Source organism: Harpia harpyja, chromosome 17 (assembly GCF_026419915.1).
Source record: "Harpia harpyja isolate bHarHar1 chromosome 17, bHarHar1 primary haplotype, whole genome shotgun sequence".
Lineage (NCBI taxonomy): Eukaryota > Metazoa > Chordata > Aves > Accipitriformes > Accipitridae > Harpia > Harpia harpyja.
In genome coordinates, this window is record NC_068956.1 from 23,950,861 (window position 1) to 23,964,238 (window position 13,378).

General features: G+C 44.4%; 2 protein-coding genes across 7 annotated transcripts in view; one reads left to right on the top strand and one right to left on the bottom strand.

Moving 5' to 3' along the window:
* Positions 1 to 8,150, bottom strand: part of MTMR6 (myotubularin related protein 6) — a 28,751-nt gene extending 20,601 nt beyond the window's left edge. For 2 of the 4 annotated variants that reach the window (XM_052812285.1, XM_052812284.1), the window contains exons 1-3: positions 8,039 to 8,127; positions 3,107 to 3,223; positions 1,005 to 1,167 (exon numbers count right to left, since the gene is read on the bottom strand). In XM_052812285.1, the coding sequence (XP_052668245.1) occupies positions 1,005 to 1,167; positions 3,107 to 3,223; positions 8,039 to 8,062 (304 nt within the window). In that variant the 5' untranslated portion in view covers positions 8,063 to 8,127. Of the gene's footprint in view, positions 1 to 1,004; positions 1,168 to 3,106; positions 3,224 to 4,674; positions 5,053 to 8,038 lie in introns of those variants that run through there. The other 2 variants (XM_052812282.1, XM_052812283.1) reach the window with 2 other exon arrangements.
* Positions 8,151 to 11,346: 3,196 nt separating this feature from the next.
* The window catches only part of NUP58 (nucleoporin 58), a 37,709-nt gene continuing 35,677 nt past the window's right edge, over positions 11,347 to 13,378 (top strand). For 2 of the 3 annotated variants that reach the window (XM_052812447.1, XM_052812449.1), the window contains exon 1: positions 11,348 to 11,656. In XM_052812447.1, coding sequence (XP_052668407.1) covers positions 11,541 to 11,656 — 116 coding nt within the window. In that variant the 5' untranslated portion in view covers positions 11,348 to 11,540. Of the gene's footprint in view, positions 11,657 to 13,378 lie in introns of all 3 variants that reach the window. The other variant, XM_052812448.1, reaches the window with a different exon arrangement.

The following is a 13,378-nucleotide window of genomic DNA, read 5'->3' on the forward strand; positions in this document are numbered from 1 at the left end:
TAAGACTATGTAATGAGTTGTCCCCAAAAAATGTCTGAGTAGAGAAAGGTAGCACAGTTGAAATTGCCCGAATTGTAGAGAAAGTTTCAGGCTTCAAGGTTTTCAGAAGCAAGACTAAATAGATACTTGACACTCTTGTAATATTTATTCTGCAGCTATCATACAGTTAACCGACACAATTATAGATACTTAGTTAAACGTAGGTTATGAGAGCTTTCTTGAGTGTGCTTAACCTGTTTCAGCAGGGACATTTCTAAATCCCTAAGGGCAAAGCAGAGGTCACAAAATGAAGACTGAAAATTAAACAAGGCAAAAGGCAGAATTATTAGACGACTTCATAAGAGCTAAAAGAACAAACAATTTTTGGAGGTAAGAACAGTATTTTACATCTACTGACCTTTAAAAGCAGTAAGTATTAAAGCTTCCTTTAAAGCAAAAAAGCTTTCAAAATGTTTTATGTTTTTCCTAATACACTATTCACATATCACAGATGACAACATTATACATCATTCTAAACAGAAAGCAGAAAACGTAAGAGACCATACTAGGTGCCAGCGGTCTCTTGTAAAGCTGAATTGGTAGTACTATTTAGCATCAAAACTTCAGCTTTATTTTTGAAACTGCATTAAATCAGTAAAAAGTTAGTATTTGCTTAGTAGCATTTTATCTATAGAACACACCAATTAAGAGAGACTACACGCATTTATATTCACAATTTCAGGCATAACACTAGCAATGCAAAAAAACCCAGGAATCTCACATTCTGTTAGTCAATATCAGTAACCTACAGAAGCCAGACAACACATCTTCTGAATTTGTATGCAGATTAATACTTAATCATTAACATTCTTTTACATACCAAATCCATTTAAAAGACTTATATAATGCACCTTTTAAAAAAAAAAATAAATAAAAGCCATGGATTTTTTTTTTTTTTGCCCCCCCCCCCCCCCCCCCGTAATCCAGGCATATACTGCAAAGTCTTTTACAGTTAGAAGTATTACCTGTTCTTGACAGCTGAAGTAGAGAGTTATAAATGTCATGACAATCTCTCTCTCTGGGAACGACAAAGTGAACTATCCTGAAGTTCTTGCACTGGATGACAAGGGGGCAGCCAGAAGTAGTCAAGGGAAGTTTTTCCACCGCAGCAATGTGATGATGTAGTATCTGTGGCACACAAGAACTCACAGCATAAGTACGCTGATGAAAAAATGAGAACTGCATGCTATTTACAAGAGCAGATATAAGACATTAAGTGATGCTGAATACGGATTTTGACTAATTTTGTCAATCATTCAGTTAGAAATAAATCTAGAAGAAGAAATTTAAGACTAGCATTTTGGTCAGGATACCTTAATTTGTCAAAATTTAATTATTCTCTTCCCTCATATTTTGAAGTGTTAACTAATGTTTGTAAGGAACAGTAAATATCCTTCTAAATGCAAAAGCAATAAGTAAAACTCCACTGTGGTTGTTCAGTCCTCTTTTATAACTTTGCTAACTGACAGGCATGCATCTAATTAGGCAGGATCCAAACAGGATTTATTTTTAAGGATCTACAGGAACATACTTCAGAATTTTCAGGCAAAATAAAGTACGTCAGAGAAAGCAACTCAAACTATAAGACATACAGAAGACGCTGAAGATCTTAGAATTCCAGTATTTAACACATACAGAATGAACAAGAGGTAAGAAAAACATCTCCTGTGTTACCCACTGTGTTATGTAGCCATGACAGTCTCTCAGCTAAATGCCTTTCAACCACTTTAACAGAAGACTGTCACAGTAATGAATATACAAAAGCCCTCCATAGTTCTATCTGTGTGGCAAATCTACACAAAATTTAGGAAAATACATGATAAAGTAACAGCTGTTGAACCATGGGAAGAAAGCCACAGATACATTATCTCAACTGAACAAAATGTTCTTGATAGCATTTCAATTACCTCACTGAAGCAATCATCTCCTCTTAAATATTGATCAGAATTAGAGAGGCACCTAAAAACTATGCTGCCAAATACGCATTTACAAAGAGACTGCATCTTGGAGACATTATCACAATTATACTTGGTACTTGCATTATCATCACATAAATGCAATACTCAAGAGTATAGGTTCAGTTTCCCCAAAATGAAACCTTTTAACGTAGCGCACGGGGAGACACAAGTAATGCTTCTGAATCACATTCTTCCCAATAACCTATTTTGTATGAAAGGAAAACAGTTTGCTTTACACAAAATTGTACATATTTTTCCATGATTTGTTCTTGGATACTAACTTTTCTTAAAAGCACCGTGAAGCATCTAGTCAGATAACCAGGATACAGGATTAAGGGTAATCCAGAAAAATCCACCTACAGAAAAAATAATTAACCACACCCTAGGAAATGAGATTTCATCCTGGAGGATGATAGACTTAAGGCACTGAACTTAGTCAGGCAGCTGGGCTACAGTGGAAGCCAGAACTTGATGTCCACATATGTGCCACCAGGGCGTTGAGCAGAAAAACTAATGGCAATTACAGTACTAACCAACTTTATACAATATTGGTACTGGTCACCAAGAAGCTGCAACCCCTTCCGAATCCTTTTATTCTGGAGATGAACACTTGGGAAGACACAGCTCCTTACCACTCTAAAAAAAGGGCATAGCATCTTCAATATTTCACCAAAGCCTAGAACTTTGGATTTCACTGTCTCATTTAACCTAGGCCAGATCTAAATACAAGGTAAGTTAACACAGGAACTTTAAACCTCATGCTTAAACTATCTAGCAGTCTGCCACTCCTGCCTCTGAACTGCAGTGCCAGTCAGTTATTTAAAGAAAACCACCACACATTCACACCAGAATACAAGTGAAGACCATAGAAGAAATTACAGCAGCTTGAAGAAAAGTGGACATTTTCAATATTACCTGATTTCAATTGCAGCAGTGTCATGCAAGAGTACAATCTGCAAATCATTAACTTATTATGATACCATGAACAAGGAGAGTGTTGGGAGTAACTTAAATGAACATTTCAGTAAACAAATTCAACCTTAGATCAGGAAGAACAAATGCATCTGGAGAACCTATGCTTTTGAGACACAAGCATTCATTATCCTTACCCATGTCTCTCTCTGGCTTGAATCTATGAATAACAGATGAGTTGCTGTAAGGTACAGAGTTCCCATCAATGACTTATTGCTTGTGCTGAACCGATCTAGTAATTTCACTTGCTCTACCTGTAAGAAAAAAGGGGAGGAGGAGACAAAATTTAGTTTTTGCTTTTTGCAGAAAGCAAAATCCTAACTTTGCAAAAGTTCTGCCAGTTTGTGCAATAATTTTGAAAATGAAAGCATAACACATGAGGCTATTCCAGCCAAACTATTAAGAACACAATCGTGGTCGCATAAGCTTTGAGAAGACTGACTAGTTAGAATATCCTGCTTCAATACAAAAGTGCATAATGAAGGCACAATGCCAAGATCATCAGAATACTTACCCCATATATACATAACTACTATGGTTATTTACTAGTAAAAAAGAGACCAGGATATCAAGTTTAAAAAAAGAAGAAAAATTAATTACTAAGCTTTTAGACTGCTTCCCCAAAATAGAGCAAACTCACTAACAGTTTCCTGTTATTGAGATGCCAGCACTGAATTAATAGCTGATCTCAGCAACATGCTTCATTGGCTGTCTGCAGACTCAAAGCCATAAAGATTACGTCCTCCTGACTTCAATTTTAGATATCTACTGTCTTTTATATCATCCTCAACAGTAAAAATCTAGATCATCGCCTTGGTTCATAGTCAAAATAAATTGTAATAAAATACAAGCATTATACTAATAATTATAACAGTCTCCTAGAAATTCAAGGACTGTGCTTGCATTTGAAGCAGATATTTCAAGCTTGAGTCTTGCAAGGGCAAATTTCTCCTCCTGGTATTCCATCAACATTGTTATCTCAATCCTATGCAAAACATTTCAAAAGAAAGTGACTTCTAGATAGCCTGCATTTTATCTGCTGCTCATAATTTCACAGGCTCCACAGTTTGCTTTATTTGAAGCAAACATTACATGATTCTTTGTGTGCAACAGGAAAGGAGCATGGCAAATGGCTTATCTCCATGCATTCCTCTATTTCTTGGCAGCACTGCACCATTAAGGCCAAGTTAAAGCTCTTATGCTTGAGGCCTGCTGCTGCTGCCATTAAATGCATGGGAGAACTCCAAAAACTTCCACACCAGCAAGACCAGTACCCAATGAGGTGACTAGGAGAGACCACATCTACTGTGCTGACATTAGGCCATTTTTAAATCATATGTACAAACTTATTTATCTACTAAAAGCACATATAAAACATTAAAAAATTCTCTTTTCAATTCAGGTATTGCTTATGATCTAGCAAGGCCTAATTTTGGTTTTGAAAGTTAGAAAAGCAACTTAATGCATACAAACCAGAATGGAGGAAATGTAAATACCTACTAAAAGCCAGCACTACTATGATGTTCTAGATTTCAGTTTAGAAAGCAAAGCAGATTGGAAGCTACATGCATCAGTACCTCAAAATACATTATGCTGTAACCAGCAAGGTATCAGTGCTCAGATACAGAGTAGCATAAATCAATAGAGCATAGCCAAAGCACAGAATTCATTTGGGGCAGTTCTGCAGCAGTAACTGCTCAGGTACCTGGCGCTGCACCTCCCCAGCAAATTAAGAAGCTCACAGAATCTGCTCCAGTTTTGTTCCAGCTACATAACTTGCAAAATCCTGGCATGTCAAGTTCCATTCTCCTCCACGTAACAAGGCAGCTATTCTCAAAGCTGTATTTCTATGTTAGATGAGGACAGGCATAAGTGCTCCAGCTTCCTCTTAATATAGGTGAAGTCTTCAAGAATTCTGAAAGCTAAGTTCTAGATATACTTTTCTTAAAGGCAACTGAAATGTAGTTTAGATTCAGCCTCCATAGATGACATGTTCATTGACCCAAGCCAGTTTTGATGGGTACTCAGCTAGATAAACACTTTTTTTCATTTATTTTAAAGTTTGGCAAATCCTTAGTTATGGAAAAACAAGTCAGTCATCAGTTTTGAAGAGAATTGGTCCAGATTAAGAGATGGAAGACTGCTATTGAGTTTTAGCACATCTGTAAGTAGAGATCATTTAAGTAGTCAGAAGTGATATTCTGACAGTAGCTAGCACTAACAAATTAGTGAGTTTTTAAACCAGTAAGAATTTGAACAGCTACCTCAATAATATAGAGTATTTACAGCAAAAGAGTCACCAGATAGTTTGTCAGGACCAGGAGTTACAGGTTAAAGGCAAAAAAACCCCAAAAGTGTTTCAACAGAGCAGACAAGTTGAAACAGAAAGGAAGGCTGAAACTATACCTCTGAAGTCTTACATTTAAAAAGCTGAAGGATTAAATTAGAACAATTAAACCAAGACAAAACCAATTACAGTATATCATTTCAAGACTCTTATTTCAACTTTGTATGACATTCACTGAAATTAAAAGTTTTCCCTTCCCCATTTAAGTCTCAGGCTTGCAGACATAAGCTTAGGATTTAGCAGTTAACCTAACCAAAACTTTCCATCTCCAGTAGAAAACCCATCAGTATTTTCACTAAAACAGATTTAACTTAAAATATACAGGCTGAAGAAATTCCAGTCTTTTCTACTATGTTTTGCTTTAAAATATTTTTAAGGACACTTCAGTTCTAACGCTTCACTGCAAAACCACAATATTCTTACTTGCAATTTCCCCACCACCACCATTTATGACATATTGTGAACTGGTTTTCATCATTCTTGGCTATTTAAGTACATATTCTCAGACAGAAGTGATTTTTAAGTTGACCTTACTTCTTTATTGAGCATAAATCTGTTGGACAGTTTAATTTCACAAAAAGCTACATTTTATTTCAGGTAGCTATGCTGACAGTTCTAAGACAATTTTAACTTCAACATTTCCAGCAAACTGAAGTTCAAGGACAAATAAAACCTATTTCATCGACCTTCTCCTAGGGATGAAAGCTTCCCCACACAGCAGTTACTTTGTGCAAAGCTGCGCTGTTATTTCAATCTTATTCCACTATTACCTTAATAAAATAAATTTTAAAAAAAACCCTGAAGTGCTGTCAGATTAGAAAAAGTAGATATGTCTCAGAACAGTTGGAATGAGATCTAACTTGAACCTACACACGCACTGAACTTTTAAGGCCCACAGTGCAGGCTATACTTTAGTGTTCTTGCTTCCTATAACTGTAATACTCATAATTATTACCATCTAGCATATATGCATTTTAATCCACCTGGATATTCAATAAGCCAACAGTTTACAAAAAGCTAAGCGAGCATCACAATTATAACCAAAAACTCATGCTATTTCTAGCCATGAAGTTGATATTTTTAGAATGGATAATTTTTTTGGTATGAATTATGAAAATAATTGCTTCAAGTAGTAAGTCTTGTATCTTACATGTTGTGTTCAGAGCTGGTTTCTCTCTTCCATTATATTGCTACATGAAGTATTTTTTTCCCCAGCAGGGGCCCAAAACCATGCAGAAACACACTCACTTGCTGATGCAGACAAGTCAGTGACCTGCAGCCTCTCTAGTCTCAATTTCACATTTGAAACTGAAATGGCTACTCAGATCATCAAGAGACTTTGGTTTTAGTCTAGTTTTTATTTTGAAATTAGTTATTGACTGTAACAATACAATATTAAGTTCCCAAACAAGGATTTTCAGGTGTATAAGTAAATAGGCTGATAAAGAAACCTTATCTCCAATCTGTCAGCTTGGTGCAAGATTATTTCATCCAGTAAGCTAAAGCATCACTAACAGTAGCTTCATCACAGACCTTCCTCCTGTTTCATATGTACACATACAAATGTATACAAAAAATAAAACTAGGTATACGTGTTTTACATAAAATTTATATAAGCTATTACTAAGAAAACAAAAAGCACCGGTTGCTTTATATAATTATTGGTTGTAAAAGTACTATTTGGAGCTGAAATATGACCACTCCTTTTCTCCACACATCTATAAATCTAGTTTAAAGTCAGACTGCCAGGTTAGGCAACTAATCACTTGACAGTTTCCAGGACCCAACAGAGAGGCCAGTCTTTTCAGAAGCCCTTGAAGTCAGGGTTGATGAGCAAGATAAGAAAAATACTGTCAGAAATTTAATTCTATAAAAGCTGTGACTTAAAAACTTACTCAAAAATTATTTACAAAAAGGAAGAAAGACTTACGGGTTTTTTTTCATCTTTATTATAGAGAAAGGACAACCTAACAAACTAAAAATAGAAAAAAAATCAGAAAAGTCTAAAGCGTCAACTGCAGCTTAGGCCAATTTTTTAATAGTCTAACACATCGCACATATACTGATAGCTTGCGTTCCTAACAACACACACCAGAGTCTTTAAAAGGAAGGAAAAAAACAAAAAAAACCCCCATACTTGTTTTCACAACCGATTTGCCCCCAAAGCTAGAAAAAACTGCACGGAACCGCATCCCGACTACAAAAAACAACTGCAGCCCCCTCCCAGCTGCCTTCCTCTGTTCCCCACCCTACACCACAGGCCCCGTTACACCACGAGAATTTTCATCTCTTCCCCTTGTTAACGAGACGGTGCATTCCGGCTGGGCCCCACCGGGGCAGCACGCACCGAGCTCCCCGCGGGAGCTTTCACCCCTTCCAGCCCCCTCGGCTCGGAGGGGACCCCGGCAGCGGCGGGGCCGGGGGGGACGCACCCGAGCCGGACTGCCCCCACCGGAGCCCAGGGACACCCCGAACGCCACGGACGGGCCCAGAGCCCCTCCCGGGAAAGCAGCAGCTACAAAAATAGAAGGAGAAGGACAACAACGCCCTCGCCCGCAGCTGACAGCGGCGGGGCAGGGACTCGCCGGGCCGAGCAGGCCGGCCGCCCGCCCCACAGTTACCGGCGCAGCACCGGCAACGCCACCACTCCCCTGCCGACCGTCTCCCCTGCCGAGGCGACGCTCCACCCGGCGGAGGGAGGCCGAAGCCGAGGCGGAGGTACCTTGGTGGTGCGGATATGCTCCATAGCGGTGCCCCCTCAGCTGCAGCCGCCGCCCGCTGTCGTACTGCTGGGCCGGGGCGGCCGTCACCTAGAAACGCTTCCGGGGCGGGGCGGGGCGGCCGCTGGGGCGGGGCAAAGCCGGAGGTGACTGCCTGCAGCGCCCCCTGGCGGCAGGCGGAGGACAGGACGTCTCCGCCGCGCTGCGAGCAACGCGCATGCGCGGTCCGCGGAGGGGAGGGGGGGAGGGGTGGCTGAGGGGCGACGTGAGGTGGCGGGCGGAGGAGGGAGCGGGTCTGGCCGTGTCCCGCAGGGCCCCAGGGATTCTCTGTGAGATTCGGGGGAGAGGAGGGGGCTGTGGTTGCTCTGCTGGGGGCCACGGAGCTCAGTGGTGGCCGTGAAACCTTGCCTGGTAGGCAGACCTGAGGAGAGAGAGGTCCTGGGCGCCGCGGCAGGGTGACAGTAGGTGTGTGGAGAACAAGAACCGTTCGCTGGTTACCCAGGCCTCTGTTCGTGGTGTGGAGAGTTTCGGTCTTTTAGAGTCTCGAGAATGTGGAAATTCCTGGAAGATGGTCTTTTTTGTTGTAGTATCACAGAGGGGTTGAGGTGGGAAGGAACCTCTGGAGGTATCTAGTCCAAACCCCTGGCTTGAGCCGGGCCATCCAGAGCCAGTTGTCCAGGGCCATGTCCAGGCAGCTTTTGAATATTGCCAAGGATGGAGACTCCACCACCTTTCTGGGCGACCTGTTAAGTGCTCGGTCACCCTCACAGGGAAAAAGTGCTTCCTGGTGTTCAGACGGAGCCTCCTGTGGTTGTTTGTGCTCATTGCCTCTGGTCCTGTCACTGGCACCACTGGGAAGACTCTGGCTCCATCCTCTTTGCACCTTCCCTTCAGGTATTTATATATATTGATGATATCCCCCTGGGCCCTCTCTTCTCCAGGCTGAACAGTCCCAGCTCTCAGCCTTTCCTCACAGGAGAGGCGCTCCAGTCAAGTACACAGAGGTGCGGCCTCACCAGTGCTGAGAGGAGGGGAAGGATCACCTCCCTCCACCTGCTGGCAATACTCCTCCTAATGCAGCCCAGGATGCCATTCACCTTCTTTGCGGCAAGGGCCCGTTGCTGGCTCATGTTCAACTTGTGTCCACCAGGACCCCCGGGTCCTTTTTGGACAAGCTGCTTTCTTGCTGGCTGGCCCCCAGCATATACTGGTGCCTGGGGTTGTTCCTCCCCAGGTGCAGGACTTTGCGCTTCTCCTTGTTGAACTTCACGAGGTTCCTGGCACCCCTTTTCTCCAGCTTGTTGAGGTCCCTCTGGATGGCAGCATGACCCCACTGGCATATCAGCCACTCCTCCCAGTTCGGTGTCATCAGCAAATGTGCTGAGGGTACACTGGCCATCATCTGGGTCATTAATGAAGATGTTAAACAGGACTGGACCCAGTATTGACCCCTGGGTCACTACTGGCCTCCAACTAGACTTTGTGCCACTGATCACCTACCTCCCTGTGGGCCTGGCCATTCAGACAGGTTTGAATCCACCTCTCTGCTCACCCAGCCCGTACATCAACAGCTTCTCTGTGGGGATCTTATGGGAGACAGTGTCAAAGGCCTTACTGAATTAAGAACTGGTAAAAGCATGTTGAGGGGGGTTAGAGTTTTAGGCTGTACAAGAACAAATTCACAAGCTGCACAGTGCAGTTGACTCATCCCTGTCATAGTTGTGTGGGTGCTGGTGCATGAAATCTTGTATGTGCTGTACAGTAGTTGAAAGACATGATAAAACTTAGCCTAAAGGTTGCAGAATGGGTTAGCAAGAAACAGTCTTGCTGTTTTCATTACCTAAATTAGAAACAATTCAGTAGGACAGGTTTTATACAAAATTAACCTCTTTTACTAGTACAGAGACTTCATGATCTTGAAGTTTTTGAGCGGTGACATACATAGACTGTCACAAGTTATTAAAATCATACTACAAAAGCATCACTCTTTCCTTGACAGGTCCCCTTTTCCTGTTATGCCAATATATCTTGTCACTTCATGGCCTGTCAGATCAGAAGAACTTGTTGACAAATGACTCTATGGAAGTCACTCTATACATGCCATCTAACATTTCACAGTTTGGGGCTTTCATTTTTTTAAGATGTTCAAAGATAGGCATGTGTATGCAATATATAAGTAAACATGGACTAAGCACCACAAATTACATTTAACTGTATGCCTGAAGCTCTGCCTTGTGTAAAGGACAGCTACCCAGTCACCCATAAATAATCTCAAAAATCTTTTCGGTAAATAATATCCGTCAGCCATCCACAGTCTTCAGCAGTCACAGCACTGAGCAGCAGAACGTCGAGGTTTTTGCATTGTTTGGGATGCTTTGAGAAACTCTGGAGGTAATCACATAAAACCTTTCGTAGCACTGATTCATCTAGACTATCAGGTATATTTAAAAGAAAAGTCTAGTAATGCCTTTTCCTGAGCAAACGTGGCGTGTAGGATACTCTGAGAAGCTCCGCTGCATTTCAACAGTGGCTACTTACAGTTCCCCGGTTTTATGAGAGACATGTCGTGATTCAGCGACCAGACGGGGCAGGGGTGGAACCATTTACGCAGCTTCACGCCGCGCCCTGTGGCATACGTGTGCGTGAAGTAGAGCCTGGTAGGGAAAACACGAGCAGTAATTTGTGCAGTAAACACGGGCAGTAATTAGTAATTGCGTTTGTGAGATTCAGGTGCTGTAGTTTGTGCGACAGCGTTAAAAAACGATGGGTCCTTGGAGAGGCAGGTGAGAACCACGTGCCCTCGTGCTGGCTGCGAGCCCAAGCTCAACCTGAAATTAAGCGGGTTTTGGGGTTTTCACGAAATTCGAGTAGGATTTCGAGCCGGTTTCCTGCTTCCTGGCCGGTCACCTGGAGGTAACCTTTGAGGTACCGCAGCCTGTCCCGGTCGCCCGCCGACAGCCGAGGGCAGCCCCAGCAGCCGCGGCACGGCTGCCGAAGCCGGTTTCGGGACCAGCGGGGCAGGGATCACAAAAGCCTTCAGAAATCGGTTGCCGGGTCAACACGGGCGAGGCGCAGCCCTTCGCGGGGAGGGGAGGCTGGCTCCCGCCGGCTGTCCTGCCGGGAGAGGATCTCCCTGATCTTCGCCTCTGGTGAGGGCCCTGCCCAGGCCCGGAGCCGTCTCCGGCCTCGGCCGGCTCCAGGGGCCGCTGCCGCCCCCCGCGTCGCTGTCGCTTTAAGGGCCGGCGGGCGGCGCGGCGGCGCGCCGCGTCGCCGTCGTCCCGTGGTGCATTGCGGCGGGCGCGCGTAGGGAGCGTGGCCGGTGTCCGCGCGCTCGCTGCCGCCGCTCGGTTCGAAGTTGGCGCCAGCAGCCATGCGGCGCTGAGGAGGCCGCAGCCGCCCACCCTCGGGAGGCCGCCGCTCCCGCCGCCCTCCCCGGTTCCCCGCCGCTGAGGGCCCGCTGCCGCCTCCTGGCCCCGCTCTCCCGTCGTTCCCGCCGCTGCCGCCATGTCTGCGGGCTTCTCCTTCGGCGCGGGGACCCTGGGCTCCGCGGCCGCCGCCGCCGCCGGGGCGGGAGGAGGAGGCGGAGGCGGGGGCTTTTCCTTCGGAGCCGCCACTTCGAGGTAAGGCGGCGTCCCCTCGCACCCCCCTCCCCGACCCCCGCTCGGCTCGGCCCTGCCCGCAGGCCCCCGCCCCCAGACTCCCGCGGCCCGGCCCGGCCCGGCCCGGCCCGCCACCGAGGCCGCCGTCGCTCCGCGGGCCTGGCCTGGGCCAGGGCGGCCGCGGCGGGGCAGGCCCGGCCGGCACACGCGTGTGTGTGAGTGAGTGAGTGAGTGCCGGGGTCGGGTGTCTCGGCGGCTCTGCTGTCGCCCCCGGAGGGTCCCGGAGCTCCGGCACCCTTGGCTGGAAGGGCCCTCGGTGCGCGGGTGAACCGGCTTCACCGTGCCTGCCCCGGCGCGCAGGGGGCGGCGGTGTCCCCTGCCTGCCTCACCCGCTTGGCGGCCGGGTCCCTAAATATAGACGTAGGGATCAATCTGTTCAGCAGCGGATAAGGGAGGTGCGCTTCTAGTTCTGCTTTATTTTGGTTTTGTCGGAGCGAAGTGTCTCCCTTCACGGTTGTCTCCCACGTTCTGAACGCAGAATGTGAATCATAGGCGTATCTAGGTTTCAGCAGTCAGCCTGAGCTTGTGTGTGCAGCATGGAGCTCGTTGATGTCAAAACCCAAATGTTTAATGTTCAAATGTGAAATTCCCCCCCCCCCCCCCCCCCCCAAATTGGGTGCAACCTTATCCTTTCTGAAACAGATAACTATGTATTTGGTGTATAGTGTCTTGGAGTAAAAGGAGAACTTTGCTATGCTTTGATGTGCATGTGACATACAGCAGGCTCTGTACTAAAGGCATTATTAGTATTTAGGTGTCTCAGAATAACAGGTAGATCTTTGTTGTTGCTGAGGGTTTTTTTTTTTCCTTTTTTCTTTCTTTGCACACAACTGTACTAGCAGAGATTCTTTTTTTTCTGACCTGCTTGCTATTATGCCTCCATTGAAGATTAGGGCTGGTGTAGTGCAGCTTTGTGTCAGAGTTTTTCCCAAATATGATCAGGCAAAACTGATCACTGCAATGTAAACTAAATGGGCAGCATGAGCTACTCAAGGGAACTTCACCTGAAGCAGATATATTTGAAAATACTTGTCTGTCAGAATTGTCAGGAATTAGCAATGTGAGGGGAAGGGAACAGAAAATCTAGATCTGAAAGAGTATCTCTGGATTAAATGGCGGTATTGCTTTTTGGAAGCCTATATGAGAAGGAACAAGTTTTTTGAGTGTCTTCTAATACTCTTAATTTTGTGGTCATGACAGATTGATGACATTCATGTGTTACCTGTACTTAGGCTTTTTGGCTTAGGTTTTTTTTTTGGTTTTTTGGTTTGTTCGTTTGGTTTTTTTTTACTCCTACAGCAAAGCTTATATGGAGTTGGTAAAGCACTTAAGTTTCTTTTACTTCATACCTGTTTAATGCAGGTTTCCTGTGATTAAAATGAGCAAGTTAAAATAATTGTTTATTCAAAAACATTCTTTTAAATGTACTGCCTGAAACAAGGGAAACTCTTGTCTTCTTGATCAGCACTTGTTAAAAATGGCCTATTGAACTTAAATGTTTTTCTGTTGGGTTTTTGTTCTGTTCTAGCTGGCTTTTTAATCTCTTAAAAATAATAAGTAAAAATTTAACAGGTGCTAATTAATAGCAGTATGGTACTCTGTGTTTTTATTCATGTATTTATTCTTACAAGCAGGACGAGTCTTCAGGGCTATTCATCAAGGAGTATCACAGAGAAAGAGGCC